This window comes from Oratosquilla oratoria, chromosome 26, assembly GCF_046742065.1.
Source record: "Oratosquilla oratoria isolate Oo_2021 chromosome 26, ASM4674206v1, whole genome shotgun sequence".
NCBI classification, from domain to species: Eukaryota; Metazoa; Arthropoda; class Malacostraca; order Stomatopoda; family Squillidae; genus Oratosquilla; species Oratosquilla oratoria.
In genome coordinates, this window is record NC_134802.1 from 12,248,530 (window position 1) to 12,268,159 (window position 19,630).

At 38.4% G+C, this 19,630-nt stretch overlaps 1 protein-coding gene across 13 annotated transcripts in view; it reads left to right on the plus strand.

The window, feature by feature from the left end:
• The window catches only part of Tango5 (Transport and Golgi organization 5), a 134,784-nt gene that overhangs the window by 82,116 nt on the left and 33,038 nt on the right, over positions 1 to 19,630 (plus strand). For 9 of the 13 annotated variants that reach the window (XM_076209333.1, XM_076209330.1, XM_076209332.1 and 6 more), the window contains 3 exons: positions 7,832 to 8,031; positions 8,763 to 9,047; positions 15,258 to 15,463. In XM_076209333.1, coding sequence (XP_076065448.1) covers positions 7,832 to 8,031; positions 8,763 to 9,047; positions 15,258 to 15,407 — 635 coding nt within the window. In that variant the 3' untranslated portion in view covers positions 15,408 to 15,463. Of the gene's footprint in view, positions 1 to 7,831; positions 8,032 to 8,762; positions 9,048 to 15,257; positions 17,346 to 19,630 lie in introns of those variants that run through there. The other 4 variants (XM_076209325.1, XM_076209322.1, XM_076209326.1 and 1 more) reach the window with 3 other exon arrangements.

A 19,630-nucleotide genomic window follows, 5' to 3' on the forward strand; every position in this document is an offset into this window, starting at 1 on the left:
GCCAACGTCTCTCACGACGATGACAACGAGGACAAGCCGGATGACATTTAATTTGCAGGTAATGATTTATCAAACACAGGTCAGGTTAGTTTAGTTTAGGTTAGACGAATTCATCATCCTTTTATTTCTTCGACATCGGCATCTATCATAACAAACATGGTGTACCATTCGTCCGACATGACTTCGTTACTTACGAAATTTGTTTTAAAACCTTTTTTTTTTCCGCTCACAAAATTGCATATTACTTTGATACATTATAATTTACAAGATTAATAATTAATTTTCTATTGCTATATTGCGCCCATGGTCGAAACTAAAAATTTACCACTACCGGTATATACTGTACCCCAGGTAGTTTTTACAGCTTGCAGGATGGTAATGTAGACCTAAGCTTCAGAACACTTTACCTCACAGCTAATATCCACCGCACAAGTTCAATTATAACATCATACAAATTTGCCTCGGCCAACTTAATTATCGTACACGACGTCGTAACTTCGGGAGATTTACGTTAAACGTCTGTCATAAAGCCCGTTGTAACTCCGCATCGTCGCTAACCGAGTAGGTCGTTAAACGAGGAGTACCTGTACATATGTGTGTGTATGTGGCGTATACACGTGTGTGTGTGTGTATGTGGCATATGTATATGTGTGTGTATGTGGCGTATGTACGTGTGTGTGTGTGTGCGTGCGTGCGTGTATGTGTCTTTGTTCACATGTGCAAGTAAGCATGTACGTGCGTGTGTCCGTGTTTGTATTTGTGTGTACACGCACGTGCATTCACAACATACACTGGTTGTCTAACACGTGTCTACGTGTGCATGTCTACACGTGTGTAAGCGTGTATATGTAAGTTTTTGATCTCCCAAACCACCACCGCCAGTAGCAACAAGAACCTCGTAAGAGAAATTAAAACACAACAAGCGCAGTCATTATCAGACTTATTAGTTGTGTTCCAAACGAAAGAAACATTACACTTCAACAGGTTAGGTTGGTAAAATTTCACGATATCATGGCGCAGGTGGTGGGGAAGCGACAAGCTAAAGCTTGTTGGCTACCCCCCTACCTCCCCCTCTCCTCCCCTCCCTCCCTCCTGCATCAGTACCCAGAGGTTGACACGTAACCGCAGGCAGCCACCCACGGCTATCCCCTCGCCCCACACCCTTGTTTGAGGAGTTCCCAGTGTAATGACTGTATTATATGAGGATCAACTGTATATGGTAAAATAGAAAGCAGTCACCACAAATGTTTGCGATGTTGCCATGTGTGTGCGTATGTGTGCCCGACTCGGCGCAAATTTTAAAACGGTTCTCTACATTTGAGATGGTTTTGAAATAAAATCCGCGTATGATTGAATCCGTGTTATTCGAATCCGCGTTATTTGAGGGACTCCTGTACAAAGAAAAGAGAAGCAAAGCACAAGGTAAAGGAGGCAAAGAGGAGAGGAGATGCAAAATGGGGTTAGAGTATGACAGAAAATTTTGTAAGTAATAAAAAGATGTTTTGGAAAGAAATTAAGAGAGGAAGAGGAGGCAAATCAAGTAGAGAAGAAAAGGTAAAAGATGCAGATGGAGAGATGACAGTGGAAGAGAAGGCAGTAAGAGGAAGATAGGCAGAGTATTTTAGGGAGCTTTTAGGTAGTGGACAAGGTGCAGGTATGACCCGTCATCCAGGAGGTGCTAAGATGGGAGGGAGGGTGGAGGGGAGTGGAGTGTATTTAGGGATGGAATGGGTGGGAATGATTTTATGCCTATTTCATTTTGGCTACATCCCTTGTAAGGGGGAAAAAGCCTTGGTATATGTATGTATGTATGCTAAATGTGAAGGAGGATAGGGAGGGTAAGATAGTTCCAGTGGGAAGTGCTAAGCAAATGACTGTGATGAGTAAGGAAAATGGAAGAGAAATAAGGAAGGATGAAGTGAAGGCAGTTGTTAAGATGATGAGAGCAGGTAAGGCACCTGGTCTGGATGGATGCCATGCAGAATGTCTGAAAAAAGGAGGTACAGTAATGGTGGAGTGGGTGGTGAGGTTATTTAATACTTGTTGGAGAGAGGGTAGAGTGCCAGAGTACTAGAGGAGTGCCTGTATAGATCTACTCTTCAAGGGAAAAGGGGACAAGTGTGAGTGTAGTAGTTTCAGAGGGATCAGCTTGTTAAGTGTAATTGGGAAGGCTTATGGGAGGATCTTGATTGAGAGGATTAGGAGAGGAACAGAGGTAGTAATTGGTGAGGAACAGTGTGGATTTAGGACAGGTAGAGGTTGTGTAGATCAGATTTTTTGGTAAGACAAATATGTGAGAAAGCTATAGGAAAAGGTAAGGATGTTTTTTAGGCTTTTATGGATCTGGAAAAGGCTTATGACAGGGTAGACAGGAAGGCACTGTGGGAGGTTTTGCAGATATACGGGATAGGAGGAAAGCTTTTAGGAGCAGTCAAGAGTTTTTATGAGAGTAGTAAAGCATGTGTCAGGATTAGAAATGGAGAGAGTGAGTGGTTTGAGGTAAAGGTGGGACTTTGTCATGGATGTGTTATGTCACCCTGGCTGTTCAACTTATACATGGATGGGGTGGTGTGAGAGGTAAATGCAAGGGTAATGGGTCAGGGATTGGAGATGGTTAAAGAAAATGGAGAAAAGTGGGATGTGAGCCAGCTGTTGTTTGCGGACGACACTGTGCATGTAGCAGGATCAGATGAGGGATTGAGGAAGTTGGTGACAGAGTTTGGGAGAGTGTGTGAAAGAAGAAAGTTGAAGATACCATTGAAGACATGATTTTGAAAGAGTGACCACATAGTAATTGTTATGTATTGGCTTTTCTTGATGTGCCAATCAGTTTCCCTGCTCTTCATTGTCACACGGAAGGCTAGAATGGAAACATATGGTCTCGGCACTGTGTATATTTTCATACTGTTTACATCATGGCACTCCGGGAAGCGCGCAAATTCAACATTTAACAAAACAAAAACAAAAGGCGCATAACAAAAACAAAAGGCGCATATCGTCATTAACCTAAACATTTCTTTAATGTGAATACACTACATATTCCTCCCCTCTTATTTTTGATGGGTTTACACAAAATAAAATGTTACATGGTTTCTATTAACCTTTTACTAGGTTTCACTGACCTATTTGATCTTCTCAATAGAGGCTCAGTAGGAACATAAGGTTCATTAACAGATTTGTCAATGTTATGATTAGGAAGTACTTCAGTGGCACCTGCAGGTTGCAAAATGGTATCACTGCTAATACAGTCATTTACAGTTTCCTTGTTTCCAACATTACTGATAGTAGTTGGTTTAGTAAATGAATTTTCAACTTGATAATTAAACAGAGAAGATGCAGAAACTGGTGATTTTCCATTTTCAATAGTATTATACCTAGCTTTCAATTGATCACAATGTCTAAATCAAATTAAATTTCCACTTTCAGTTAACACTTTTACAACATAATTTCTGATATCTGTAACCTCAATAAAACTGCTTGCCCAACTTCAGATCTGCTTTCTACACAAGAGTATTTTTCTTGTTAACTAGCACATTCTCTTCCTCCTTTGTTTTAGTCGTTTTACATATGTCCAGAGGAGATTTAAATTTTCTGTGAAACATCATTTCTGCAGGGCTTTCTTTTGTACCTGAATGAATGGTTCTCCTATTGTTATACAGAAACCTACTAACTCTTGTCTTAATTGATCCACTGTGATATTTTAGCATTCCCTGTTTAAAACTTTTAACATATCTCTCCGCTAATCCATTAGATGCTGGGTGAAAGGGAGCTGGATTGATCAGTTTTATTCCATTCCTTTCATAAAACTCTCTGATATCAGCAGAAACAAAATAAGCAGCATTATCTGAAACAATGACATCAGGAACACCAAAATTAGCAAAGCTTTTTCTTAACAATTCCATAGTATTAGCACTTGTCATGCTTGAAGTATATTGAACATCAATAAACTTAGAATAAGAATCTACTAAGATCAAGAAATACTTATTTTCTATTGGTCCACAATGATCAATGTGAATCCTACTCCAAGGCTTACTAGCAAAATTCCACATCAATTTGCTAGAAGAAACTTGAATATTTCTAACACTACATTCATTACAACTCTTGGCAAGCTCTTCAATATCATCAGAAAGCCTGGGCCACCAAATGTTTTCTCTGGCTTCAGCTTTCACTGCCACAATTCCATTATGACTGGAATGCAGTAGCTCTAACACTTTAGCTCGGTAGATGGAACAATAACTCTATTTTTAAATAGAACAACACCCTTAAGAATTGATAAATCATTTTTACATACCTACATATACCAAGGCTTTTTCCCCCTTACAAGGGGGGTAGCCAAAAAGAAAAAGGCATAAAATCATTCCCACCCATTCCATCCCTGAATACACTCCACACCCCTCCACCCTCCCTTTTATCTTAGCACCTCCTGAATGATGGGTCATCCCTGCACCTTGTCCACTGCCCTGGGTCAGAAGCAGTGTTGCAAGACACAGCACATCCACAGCAAGGCCGCTTCATTAAATCGGCGACCCCCCTTCTCCGTCCCCCCATTGCATAAAATGAGAAGATGGGGAGAAATCCCTTCGGGCTGCGTCAAATTTTGCTCACACATACTACCTCACCCCCCATCCACCCGCCCATTCCACCTCATGCAATCACATCATCATCCATATACAACCATTCTCCATTCACCCCTGTCTTCTGTCCTCTCCCGTCCTTCCTCAACAGACATTCCCCTCTTCCCCAAAGCCCCCTTCACCCCATCCATCCACCTCATCCTAGGACGTCCCTTCATGTTCACTCCCTCCACATCTGCCTTCCACACCTCTTTTACTAGTCTTTCTTCACTCATTCTTTCCATATGTCGAAACCATCCTAATACTCTTTCATCAACCCTATCTCCCAACCCCCTTTCCACCCCTGTTCTCCTCCTCACCTCCTCATTTCTCACTCTATCTAGCCTAGTAACCCCCATCATACTTCTCAGACAGCTCATCTCAAGCACATTCAAACTCCTCTCTTCTTCTCTTATGTTCCATGTTTCTGCCCCATACAGTGCTGTTGGCACAATCACTCCTTCATACAGTCTCCTCTTAGCATCCATTCCCAAATGTCTATTCCTCATTACACTTTTTAATCCACCAAGGCATTTACTCGCTTCTCTCAATCTACATTCTACCTCCACCTTCACTCCACCTTTTCCTGCCACATTTGTACCCAAGTATCTAAAACTATTCACTTCCTCCAGTCGCTCTCCCTTAATGCTCACTTCCAGTCTACTGCCACTTTCACCCCTTGTACATCTCATCACCTTACTTTTACCCACATTTATCTTTAGCTTTCTTCTATCACACACTCTCCCAAACTCTGTCACCAACTTCCTCAATCCCTCCTCCGATCCTGCCACAAGCACAGTGTCGTCAGCAAACAACAGCTGGCTCACCTCCCACTTTTCTCCATTTTCTTTAACCATCTCCAATCCCTGACCCACCACCCTTGCATTTACCTCTCACACCACCCCATCCATGTAAAGATTGAACAGCCAGGGCGACATAACGCATCCCTGATGAAGTCCCACCTTTACCTTGAACCACTCACTCTCTCCATTTCTAATCCTGACACATGCTTTACTACTCTCGTAAAAACTCTTGACAGCTCCTAGAAGTTTTCCTCCTATCCCATATATCCGCAAAACCTCCCACAGTGCCTTCCTATCTACCCCGTCATAAGCCTTTTCCAGATCCATAAAAGCCCAAAAAACATCTTTCCCCTTTCCTATAGCTCTCTCACATATCTGTCTTACCACAGAAATCTGATCCACACAACCTCTACCTGTCCTAAATCCACACTGTTCCTCACCAATTACTCCCTCTGTTCCTCTCCTAATCCTCTCACTCAAGATCCTCCCATAAGCCTTCCCAACTACACTTAACAAGCTAATCCCTCTGAAACTACTACATTCACACTCGTCCCCTTTTCCCTTGTAAAGTGGAACTATGCAGGCACTCCTCCAGTCCTCCGGCACTCTACCCTCTCTCCAGCAAACATTGAATAACCTCACCAGCCAGTCCACCATCACTATACCTCCTTTTTTTTTAAACATTCTGCATGGCATCCATCCAGACCAGGTGCCTTACCTGCTCTCATCATCTTAACAACTGCCTTCACTTCATCCTTCCTTATTTCTCTTCCATTTTCCTCACTCATCACGGTCATTTTCTTAACATTTCCCACTGCAGCTATCTTTCCCTCCCTATCCTCCTTCACATTTAGCAACTCCCTAAAATATTCTGCCCATCTTCCCCTTACTGCCTTCTCTTCCATTATCATCTCTCCATCTGCACCTTTTACCTTTTCTTCTTTACTTGATTCTCTTAATTTTGTCTCCACAATTCCCATTATGTCTGGTTTAGCTTCTGATATGTAATTAAGTACTTTTTAATCCAGAGATCAATCCATGTATATTAGTATATGCTAATTTAAATTTTCTACACCCTCCATGTAGCTCTCTGAACTTTTTTATTCTTGAATATACCATTTTTTCAGTCTCGTATCTAACACTCCAATAGAACTGTGTTTTTGTGGTCTTCGTTCTCTTTTTTTTTTTTTTTTTTTTTTTCTTTCTTCTTTTTTTTAGCTTCATTTCTTAATGTCCTAATTCTTTCTCTTTCCTCTTTTTATACATATGTTTTTATAATGTTTGCTTGCTAATTTTCCTGTTCTTGTTAAGATTTCTTTCTCTGCCATTTGTGACCTTAATTTGATCTTCAGTGGTTGACTTTTACCTTCTACATACCCATTCTGTGCACTTCCTCTATTTCCGTTAATTATTTCTTGCTCATTTTCCTGTACTACCTTTAGAGCATTTTTTGCCAATTCTTTGTCCTCTTTTTCTCCCAGGAACCAATTTCAGTTGTGTTTTCCCTTTAGACCATGAATTTCTATGCTTTTTTTTTTTTTTTGTCTACTGTATCAGGTTTTATTTTTGTTTAATTACCTTGATAACTGCATTTTTGGCCTTCTCCTGCATCTGTTGATAAACTATTTCTTTGAAAGTTGCCTTATCTTCTTGTCTTTTTTCCAATCATTCCAAAGTTGTTGTAATTAATTTTCTCCTATGCTTTTTCCCACTTCCATGATAATTGCTTTAATCTTTTCATCTACCTCTTTCTTTATGGTCTCATTATGTGTGTTTTCATCATTTTTCAACTTTTCATTTTCACCTTTCAGCTTGGCCAGTTCTTTTTTTATAGTACACTAATCTCTTCTTTCATTTCATAGTTCACTTTCTTTAAGTCAGCCACTTCATTGTTTAAGTGTTTATTTGTGTTCCATTGATCACTTATTTCTTGCTTCATGCATCATTCATATTTCTCATATCTTTTTCTGTAATTCTACTAGTCTTCTTTCATACCCACTGAATCCCGAAAAACTACTTTCATCGCCATTGTCAAATAGAAACCTTTTGGTACCTGTTGATGATCTAAAATCTAGATTTATATTCTGCTTCACTCTTGTACTGGTAGCCAACTCTCTCTATCTATTTACATTTGACCCTAATGAATGGCCACTCTGGGAATCTCCTGACCTGTCAACAATTTCCTCCATTTTACTTCAATTTCACACTTTTTACATTATGATTAACCATTTCAGGTATCCACGAGCACTCCCCCTCCCATATATAGCACTCTAGGTATTCTATAATTGAAGCACTGTTGCAACATTTTGTAATAAATGTATTTCTCAGGAGTACCAATTTATGCATGTTGTCACTATGATGAACGACGACTGTGTGTGTGTGTGTGTGAAATAAGATGATGTTTTTTTTTTTTAGGTGAATTGCCTCCATACTTCATGGCAAGAGGTGCTCGGCTCTCTGGCTATGATCCTGATGATGAGGAGATGGCAGAATTTGAAGCCTTGCAAAGACTTAAGGAAAGACCTGAAGACATGTCGTGGATAGACAGGGCCAAGTTATCTATAGAAAAGTTGGTGGAGAGAGTTGGTTTCTTTGGTATTCTCCTCTGTGCCTCAGTAAGTACAGTATATATACATGAAAATTGTTACATATATTTTGAATAGTTATTATTGCTCTGGGTAGGTGCTACAAAGTCCTCTGTAAGGGGCACTGTCCTAGCCTCCCTGATAGGGGGAAGTTTGTGATGTTAAACCATATTATCTTCATCATAATTTATTGCTGTGACAATTACCCAATGATAGCTTAGTACCTTCTCCTCAAGTAGAATTTGGAGATTGCCTAAGGCTATTTTTATACTCATTTGCTTGTATGGGCAGCTGGTGTGGTACAAATGAGGCATGAGCACATTGAGTTAGGTCTGGGAATGTACCTCGAGTGGGCTTTTTGTGTGGGAATATGGAACTTTTCCTCTCTCCAAGGATGATTGACTAGCCATTTTATCAGCAGAACTCAGGAGGCTGGATATAGTGGTTCTGTCCAAGTTGAAAAGATGAGGGTTACCCCTACCATTGTAATGAAGCAATGGGGTAAACCAGCTTTTGCTGGTGTGACCTACTATGAAGGTGATTCGTCTTGCTGCATTGCCTCTGAAATGAACAGTGGGAAATGGGGATGACTATCCACAATAAGCTGAGATGGAAGGAACAATAAATGGGTGTGGTATAGGTTAAGAGTAGTTGTATGGTTTGACTAGGCCACCCTCTCATAATAAGGAAAAGGCCATTTCATATAAGTATGTATCAACATACAGAATACCTAATCAGTTTTAATTTGTTTTTCTTTACAGATTCCTAATCCCTTATTTGACCTTGCTGGCATTACCTGTGGCCATTTTTTGGTTCCTTTCTGGACCTTTTTTGGTGCCACTTTAATTGGGAAGGCAGTAGTCAAAATGCACATCCAGAAGCTGTTTGTAATCATTGCCTTCAATGAAACATTATTGGCTAAAGCTGTTGGGTTGTTGGCATTTGTTCCATTAATAGGCAACAAGTTAGAACAACCTTTCCGCACCTTTTTAGAAAAACAGAAGCAAAAATTCCATCGAAAGCCAGGAGTTGGTGATACTGCTCAGGTGAGTTATAGCTTTATGTAGCTTGTGTCTCAGATGGGTGGTACATGATTTTAAGTGAGCCATTGTATGATTTATGGAAAACCAGTAGGCATAAGAACACATGCTCAAATATTTCCATTAGATTCCAATTAACCTCTTCAAAATAAGTCAAATATTCGTGCACACATTAACTGCCTGATGAACAATAATGCATCACAATATACACATTATGAAATATAAAGTTATAGCTGACATAGTCTCTTTCACCCAGAATGTTTATAATCACAGAAAATGCAATCAAGCCTGTTCACAGAATGTGGGGGTGACTCAGCTACAACTACATACATATACCAAAGGCTTTTTCCCCCATACAAGAGAGCCAAAAAACAAAGGCATAAAAACTACTCCCCACTGTCCCATCTCTTTCGAAGTTCACTTTTTTGACTTCTTCACCAATTTTATAATTTCTTGATATTCTATTTTTACTTTTTCCAAACTATATTATACTACACTTCTTGATATTGAAGTTCACTTCCCATTTTTGAGTCCATTTCCAGATTTTGTCCAGGTCTGATTGTAATGAATCACAGTCCTCCTCTGTTCTTACTTATTATTTTTGTGTCATCTGCAAAGAAATTCATATAACACTCAACTCCTTCATCCATGTCATATATATGGCAAACATGATTGGAACCAGTACTGAACCTTGTGGGACACCACTTATCATTTCTTCCCAATTCGTGTATTTATCTCTAATTACTACCCTAATTTTTCTCTCAGGTCTTCCAACTATTCCAATAATTTTCCTCTCATGCCACCTTTTGATTCTATTTTTCTTATTAGTTTCTTGTATGGTACCTTATCAAATGCTTTTTTGTAGGTCTAGAAAGGCACAGTTTTGCCATCCATCCCTTGTATTATTTCTATTAGTCTCGGATAGAAGCAGATCAGGTTTGTTGTACATGATCTTTCTTGTCTAAATCCAAATTGATTTGGATTCACTATAGTTTTTTCTTCCAGATGTTAAACCCATCTACCGTATTTTTCGGACCATAAGGCGCTTCGTGCCATAAGGCGCACCCGTAATTTGCTATTCCCCGTCCTTACATAAGGCGCACCTGGTTAGGTAGGTCAAACACCACCAGAGGCGCCACCGTCGATGACGAGCACAATAGCGCGTCATTTTATGTGCACGCCATGCAAACGGCCAAATTTACATACCGCTGGAAATTTCATTCATACAAATGTTATGCGAGTGTATTTACTACGATCGTAGTGAATTTCAAACAATTACATCATCAGTTACATGTCGGTACATAAAAATATAAACATGGCGGCTTGCATTCAGCAGTAAATCGAAAATTGGTTTATGTTTCAGTGTAAAAAATGGGCTAAACAAATTCAGTGTATTGGCAACTGACCAAAATGAACGAAAACCACTAGTGTCGCGGATTATTCTAATACCAAAATAAAGGCAGCGTGTTACAGATGAGCTGAGAAATTGGTGGTACTAATTAGTTGTTGTTGTTTTTTTCTATCGGGTCGGATTATCGGATAACAACAACATCAACGTCCATCCCGCCATCTTATCTATGATCACTGGTGGTATGAATCAAACTTCACTCTATTAAGTTTCTTACTATTATGTTATTAGTGTAATAGACTTATAGTTGAATTATTTGAACTATTTTCTTTAAAATGTGTGATTTTCATGTAATATGATCAAAGAGAAGTTATGTTTTTATCCTCCGTAATATTACGGACCACAGCTACGATTCGTCCTGCCCGCTATGATCACTGGTGGTATGGATCAAACTACACTATTAAGTTTGTTATTGTTGTGTTATTAGTGTAATAGATTGCATATAGTTGAATTATTCAAACTATTTTCTTTAAATTGTGTGATTTTCATGTAATTTGACGGTATTCGTAGCTGTGGTGGGTAATTTTACAGAGGATAAAATCGTAATTCTTTGATTAAATTACATGGAAATCACACATCCTAAAGAAAATAGGTCAAATAATGCAACCATATGCTAAATTCTTATATAAAATTGTGCCTGTCAGTAAAAACCGTCATTGTTTACGTTTGATCGGCGATTAGTCAGACCGCACGTTTCGGCCCGATTTCCTGGGACAAAATAGGCCCGATTTTCCCTTCAAAATGCAATATCTAGAGAACTAGGACAGCTAGATGGATAATTCAAATTGCATTGTACTTATAGCGACTTTCTGCATCCCATGAGAACTACTTCAGCTCAATATCAGGAATTCCATTTTCAGGTTGACCTAGCTAACCTGGTCTCGTCATCGGATAATCATGCATATGTGAGTGCATTCAGAACTGAACATTTTCGTTGTTGAATGAGAAAAATCGGTTGGGATTTAGCAAAATTACAAAAATAAATATATTTTTTATTTTGGTCAATGAAATCAGACCACCTCCATGGACGGTCTGCCCTGCCAATACCCCTATAAAACAACAAACATGTTACGGGAATTGTGGGGAATAAAACCAACAGTAGCAGTTTATTCCCGGAATTCTCTATTCACTTAAAAACACAAGATTACAAATGAAGGTAAATTTTTAGTTTCGACCATGGGCGCAATATAGCAATAGAAAATTAATGATTAATTTTTTAAATTATAATGTATCAACGTAATATGCAATTTTGTGAGCGGAAATAAAAAACAAAAAATTTGTTGAAACGGATTTCGTAAGTAACGAAGTCGTGTCGAACGAATGGTACGCCATGTTTGTTATGATAGATGCCGACATTGAAGAAATGAAAGGGTGATAAATTCGTCTAACCTAATCTAACCTGTGTTTAATAAATCATTACCTGCAAATTAGATGTCATCCGGCTCGTCCTCGTTGTTGTCGTCGTGAGAGACGTTGGAGTCCCGATCCTATGCTACCGACTTCTTTCATTAGCATATTACGTTGATACATTTCATTTACAAAATTAATAATTAATCTTATATTGCTATATTGCGCCCATGATCGAAACTAAAAAAAATACCCAAATGACTACAGTCTTGAGTGGAGCGATACTAGACCAATGCAAAATGGCTGTCTGTGTTGTGGACGCTATCATGTCATAGCCATGATAGCGTGAATGAATGCGGTGGCATGGACCCGAAAACTGTCAAAGTTTTCGCAATTTTCTTGTCAAGATACATGTACCTTGGTTATAACTTGGTTGTAACTTTTGTTAAGCCTATGCACTGTCGCCGTCGGCAGACTAGCTACGAAACGTGTCAAAATAGTACGTCACTATCCGAGGCATTTTTTTGCACTGAAGCCACACATAAGGCGCACCGCACGATAAGGCGCACCACCCGATTTTGGCCGATTTTAAGGATTTTGCCCGCGCCTTATGGTCCGAAAAATACTGTACTTTTGATCACTTTTTCACATGTTTTTGCTACTGTGCTTGTAGGGAGACCGGTCTGTAATTGGTTGGATTTTCCTTGTTTCCTCCTTTATTTATTGGTACAAAATTTGCATTTTTCCAGTTCTGTGGTACCTTTCCTTCTTTGAGTGAGTATTTTGTCCTCTATGCATTCTTTCAATATCCAATTTGCAATTCCATCTGGACCATGTGATTTTCTGACATCAAGGATTTTTATTTGGTCTCTGATTTCCTTTTGTTACAGTTATTTCCTTCATTGGGGGGGATCTCTCTATTCCCTCACAGTTCTGTGAACTTTCAATTGTGAATACTGATTTGAAATGATTGCTCATAATTTCAGCCATTTCTTGTTTTGTAGATTCATAATTTCCCTGGTGCAGCTTTTCCATTTCTTGTTTGTTTTTTAATTTACCATTTACATACATGTAAAATAGTTTAGGTTGTTCCTTGCATTTTTCTATTGTCTCTTTCATAGTTTCTCTTTTCATGTCTGCATATTTTTATATAATCATTTCTTAGTTTGATGTATGTTTGCCATTTACTCTTTTTTTTTCTCCATCTTTTCTAAACTTTGTATCTTCTATCCATAGCCTCACAAAATGTTTTGTTGTACCAGCTTATTATGTATACTCTTTCTTGCTTTTGTTGTGGTATATATTTGTTCACTCCTTCATTATAAATTTCTTTTAGTATATTCCATTTCTCTTCCATCTTTGTTTCTTCATTTAGGAATTTATCCCAGTTTGCATTTCGAAAGAATTTTTTAGTTTCTCAAAATTCATTTTGTTGTACGTTAGTCTTCCTTTTCTATGTTTCTCATTTCTTCTTAAGTCCGTTTGCTCTTTTAGTTTGAATTCTATCAGTACATGGTCACCCTTTCCTATTGGAGTTTTGTAATCAATTTGGTCCACAATTTCAGGTTCTGACATAAGTATTAAATCCAGTCTCAGTGGTTCCTCATTGATTCTGTATCTGGTAATTCCTTTATCCACTGAGTCATTTTGTATTCAATGGTCATGACTATGGTCAATGGTTATGTCTATTAATCTTGAGTAGAAGCAGATCAAGTTTGTTGTACATGATCTTCCTTGTCTGAATCCAAATTGGTTTGGATTCAGTATAGTTTTTTCTTCCAAATATTTAACCTATGTATTTTTGACGACCTTTTCACAAATTGTTTGCTACTGTGCTTGTCAGGGAGACCAGTCTGTAATTTGATGGGTCTTCCTTGTTTCCTCCCTTATAGATTTGAACAATATTTGCCTTCTTCCAGTCCTGTTGTACTTTTCCTTTAAGTGAGAATTTAATTATATTGTATATTTTGTCTTTTAGTTCTTCCATGCATTCTTTCAGTATCCAATTTGCAATTCTATCTGTACCATGTGATTTTCTGACTTCAAGGGTCTTGATTTGGTTGCTGATTTCCTTTTGTGTTACAATTATTTCTTTCATTGAGGGGGATCTCTCTCTATTTCCTCATAGGTGAGTTTTCTAATGTGAATACTGATTTGAAATGGTTGTTCATAATTTCAGCCATTTTCAGTTCTTCTGTATATTCATGTGTACCTTAGCGCAACTTTTCTATTTCTTGTTTGTTCTTCAGTTTGCCATTTACATACCTGTAAAATAGTTTGGGTTCTTCCTTGCATTTTTCTATTATTATTATTATATATTTTTTTCATAGTTTCTCTTTTCATCTCTGTGTATTTTTACATACTCATTTCTAAGTTTGATGTACATTTGCCATTTGCTTGTTTTCTTGTCACTTTCCCATTTCTTCCAAGCTTTGTCTCTTATCCTTAGCCTCACTACACGTTTTGTTGTGCCAGCTTTTAATGTATGTTCTTTCCATTTTTTGTTGTGGTACGTATTTATTTACTCCCTCATTGTAAATTTCCTTAAATATATTCCATTACTCTTCCATCCCTGTTTCTTCATTTAGGAATTTTTCCCAGTCTGCATTGCGAAAGAATTTTTTGAGTTTCTCAAAAGAAATTTGTCGTACATTAGTCTTCCTATTCTATGTTTATCATTTCTGCTTTGATCCATTTGCTCTTTCAACTCAAATTCTATTAGTACATGGTCACTTTCTCCTATCGGAGTTTTGTAATAAATTTTATCGACAATTTCAGGCTCTGTCATAAGTATTAAGTCCAGCCTTGATGGTTCTTCACTACCTCTGTATCTGGTATTTTCCCTTATCCACTGAGTCATTGTGTATTCAATGGTCATGTTGAGCAGGACGTTGCCCCAGAGTTCCTCTCCACCCTTCACTGTCATTTCCTCCCAACATATTTCTTTTGAATTAAAGTCACCCATAATTACTGTATTTCCTCTGTCCTTCAGTATGTTAGTTAATTCGTATTTTGTATCTTCAAATATTTTGGAATGATCACTTTCTGTTCAGGACTTTGTTTTGGGGGCACATACACCACTACACATTTTCCAAGGTTTGGAAGTGCAATTTTATATATATATATATATATATATATATATATATATATATAAATATATATATATATATATATATAAAAGAAAAAATGTGGAAACAAGGTCTTGGTACTTTCCTCCTAATACTATAATAAGCTGGTGACAGAAAAGTCCCACACTAATGCAACACAGACAACAGTCACATTAATATCTAGATAGACCAATGGCAGGTACCAAGGACTGTTGCCATTCACTGTGTGGCAGCAGGTTTTCAGTCAGTGAAACTTAAGGCAAAAACTATTATTTATATTGACAGTTGTTGCATATGTCTGTCAAAGTAAGTTGTGCTATACTTTATTCATGATTTACTTCTTAACACCCTCAGGACCACGGCAATGTATTGGCTTGGATATTTGAAAAACTGATCCTGGCTATGGTGGCATACTTTGTAATCAGCATCATCACCTCTTTTGCTCAGAACTACCATAAGCGGATACACAAGACAGCACATGAGAAGAAAATAGCTCAAGACTAGTGCATGCTCCAGAACCATGCCACACATTTCATAGCCTCATTCAGTGCAACACTTGTGTAAGGTTTGCAAAAAGATGTGATTGTTGCCAATAGAATAAGGTAATGATTGATGATAAATGCTAGGCTGCTTGCTCAATGTGATAATTTTGATTCACATGTGTAATCACTTTGGTTATAGTGTGGTCATTAGGATTGTGTGATGTGGCTGATGTTTCATAAAGTATTAATTGTGATTGCATGTATGATTGCCTCATGATTGTGTGTGCATGATGTGGTTGTGTGGTTTGACTTGGCCACCCCCTATTAAGGGGAAAAGGCCCTGGTGTGCATATAGATATTTTCTCTTCCTTTTCCTCTTCCTCTTTCCTCCCTCTTTCCCTCTTCTTTGCCCCTCCCCTTTACCCCCCTCTCTCTGTCTGTCTGTCTCCCTCTCTCCCTCCCTCCCTCTCTCCCTCTCTCCCTCTCTCCCTCCCCCCCTCTCTCTCTCCCTCCCTCTCATCGGACGAGAAGCGGTGTTCAGAGTGGTATGGCCATTGGCAAATTAAATAAAAAAAATCCCTCCCTCTCCCTCCCTCTCCCTCTCTCCTTCCCTTCTCTCTCCCTCCTTCCTCTCTCTCCCTCTTCCCTCTTCTCTCCCTCTTCCCTCTTCTCTCCCTCTTCCCTCTTCTCTCTCTCTCTCTCTCTCTCTCTCTCTCTCTCTCTCTCTCTCTCTCTCTTTTCCTCTTCCTCCTTCTTCTCCTCTTCCTCCTCCTCCTCCTCCTCCTCCACCACCACCTTCTCCTCCAGCCCACATGACCAAGATTTGGAAATAGATTACAATAATATTTATTGTATGTGTTGATGATGTTTATGGGATTATTGTGCCATAAATAGGGTTGTTGAATTTAGGAGTTTTGGGTCAATTGTTACTAACTTTGTATCATTTTCATGAATTTCTCCAAACAATTATTATGACAACAAATGTAATATTTTGTATATTCTTTCTTGTTAATCTAGCTTATTTGTGCTTTACTTTATGATCACAGAAAATGACTTGTGATATTTTCTGTATGAGTGAATTTCAAAGACAAACTAAGATTCAGTGTAGCTTGATCAGTATAATTGTATTGAATGATGATGATTGCACTATGATTTATGATAAGTTATGATTGTATATCGATATGTTAGCTATAAGAGATTTGATTTTATACAATTAATTTTGATTGCATAGTTTAATCGCTGCATATAAGCATCACTGGAATTGTGTTATATGATTCAAGTGGTTGAACATTGTAATCTCAGAAAAGGTTTCAGAATACAAACCAGTTTTTACAGAGGTTGATTTTTTTTAAAAACTCATCAAAATGCTTAATTGAAAAATAAGCTATTATGTATAAGGACATGCTTTCCGATCCTGCTGACATATATTTATATTGTTTTGAGTTTGGAAATGCAAAATGAGCTAGGAAAGGCTTTTTAGATAACTGAATAAATATTTTTGTGATTTGAATGGGGCCAAGGTGTCTTAAAGGCAAGTCAAAGAAACTCTTGTCTTTAAGGAAATTCTCCAAATATGAGATGTAATTTTCACACACATAATATTGGTCTTTTGTGGTGTGTGTACTTTGTGTGTGAACATGTAGTTAGAAGAATGGCTGAAAAGAGGTTTCATTGAGCATCCACTTAGTAAGCAAGAAGACTTTCAGATTCTCCCCAGTCACTTTCACATGTGCTCCCTTGATGAATTTGTCAGGAGGAAGATTGGTCTTTAGTGTCTTAGACATACTTAAACCCTCAGAGAACCAGAGGTTTCTCAAAGCTGAATGAATATTCTGAGTTAATTTATAACAAAATCAGTTGGGCAGTAACTGGGACTTACAGGGTTGACTGAAGTAGTTTTTAATTCTTGAGGGCCTGAAGATTCTCTATGCTGAATATATTCATTAATCATTAGCTAGAACATCCAATTGAGGACCCTCTGGGACTTCCAAGTTTAAAGTAAATGGCTCAACTGAATTTGTTGGGTGAATGTAGGTTGATGGGGTGCCATATATAGGGAACATATTGTATTGAATGTGCAGTTTATACCATTAAAAAATATATACTATTATAAAGATTCCAATTCAGGAACCAAACATTTATTGATAAAAGTTTTCCTTCCAATACAAAGGGGATTTATATGTTTTTGTAATTGAATGTACTGAAAACAAAAAGTTTCTTGGTAGAAGGCAGTATAGAAAGCACAATAACACCCAGTAATTAGGTATCAAATGAATTAAACAGGTATATGTACTGGGGTATTGGCTGCATGTTATTATGAAGTTAAAATCTGCTCAGTAGCATGCAGCTGATATTTTAGGGTCTATATGGGGCACCCCTGCAGATCAGAGCACCCGTCATTTTTGTCTGTGATGGAGGAAATCTCTATTCATAGAGAAATGATGCTACTTTATTATACTGTGACTGTCCCTCTGTCATGCTGTCTCCCCATTCTTAATACTGTCCTGTACCACTTCTCTGAATTTTCATTTTTGCCAAACCCTGTGGTAAGGGAGAAAGAAAACTGCCACCAAGTGTTCCCACTTGGTGGCAGGTGACTAAAACAGGATAGAGGATAGGACTAGGCATCCTACTTTCTGTAGATCCATAAGGGGACATTCCTAAAAAAAAAAAAAAAAAGGATAGATGGTCTGGGAGGAGTTTTCCCACTAGAATCCTAAGATTTGGGACTTTTAATGTGTGTGGGTGGGTGTGGTACAGATGAGAGTAAAAGGAAAGAGATAGGCAGTATGTTTATGAGAAGAAAGATGGGTACGTTGGCATTGAGTGAAACTAAGTTGAAAGGGAGGGGTGAGTTTGGGTGTGTAGTGGGGAGGGTGTTGGGAGTGGAGAGAGGATGAGGTAGAGAAGGGGTGGCTATATTAGTAAATGAAGAGATATGAAAGCAAGTGGTGGAGTGGAAGGAAGTTTCTTATAGGTTAATGTAGATGAAAGTGAAACTGGGAAGGGAGATGTGGGTCTTTGCAAGTGCATATGGGCCTGGTAGTGAGAAGAGTGTAAAGGAAAGATAGACTTTTTGGATAGATTTAAACAAGTGTATAGAGGGCTTAGGGAGAAATGTCAATGTAGTGGTATTGGGAAATCTCAGTACTAGAGTAGGGAAGGAACCAAGAGACAGAGTGGTTGGGAAGTGTGGAGTGCCAGGAGAAAATTGTAGTGGAGAGTTGAAGGTGGAGATGTGTCTAGAGAGTTGATAATAGCTAACACATTGTTTAGGAAGAAAGTCCAGATAAGTACACATGGGAGAGGGTGGTGGATGGAAGGGTGGTAGATAGGGATTTGATGGACTACATAGTGGTACCCAGAAGAATAGGAGGGGATTTGGATGTACATGTTCTTAAGGGAGAGAATGGGGGAATATCAGATTTTTTGGTGGAAGGCAAGTTGAGAGTGGAGGATAGATGGAGAAGGAGGAAAAGGACAGAAGGTAGGGAGGTGCTTAGCATAAACTGCTTAAATGAGAAAGAAAAGGAGGAATACAAGAAGCTGAGAGTGGGAGGAAGTGAAGAATAGAGTAGAACTAGGAGTGAAGGAGGAATGGGGATGTTTCAAGGAGGGAGTCACAAGGTGTGCAAAGATGGTGTGTGGAAAAAAAAATGGGAGAAAATAGAAGAAAGGGTTGTGAATGGTGAGATAAAGCAAAAAAGGTTGTAGAAGAGAAGAAATGAGCTTTCACAGGTTGGTTACAAAACAGGACAAGAGAAACTTATGAGAGCTACAAAGAAAAAAGAAGAGAAAACATAAAGGAGAGTGGATGTGAAATAGGGAAATAGTATGACAAAATTTTGAAAGTTATAAAAAGATGTTCTGGAAGGAAATTAAAGAAGGGGAGGCAAATTAAGTAGAGGAGAAAATGTAAAAGGTGCTGATGGAGAGATGATAATAGAAGAGGTGATGGTAAGAGGAAAACGAGCAGAGTATTTTAAGGAGTTGCTAAATGTGAAGGAGGATAGGGAGAGAAAGGTAGTTCCAGTGGAAGTCATTAAGAAAATTACAGTTATAAATGAGGAAAATGGAGGAGAAATAAGAAAAAATGAGGTGAAAGCAGTTGTTGAATTGATGAGAGCAGGCAAGGCACCTGGGTTAAATGGGCGTCATGCAAAGTGTCTAAAAAAAGAGTTACAGTGATGGTGGACTGGCTGGTGAGGTTGCTTAATGTTTGTCTAAAAGAGGGCAGAAGACTGG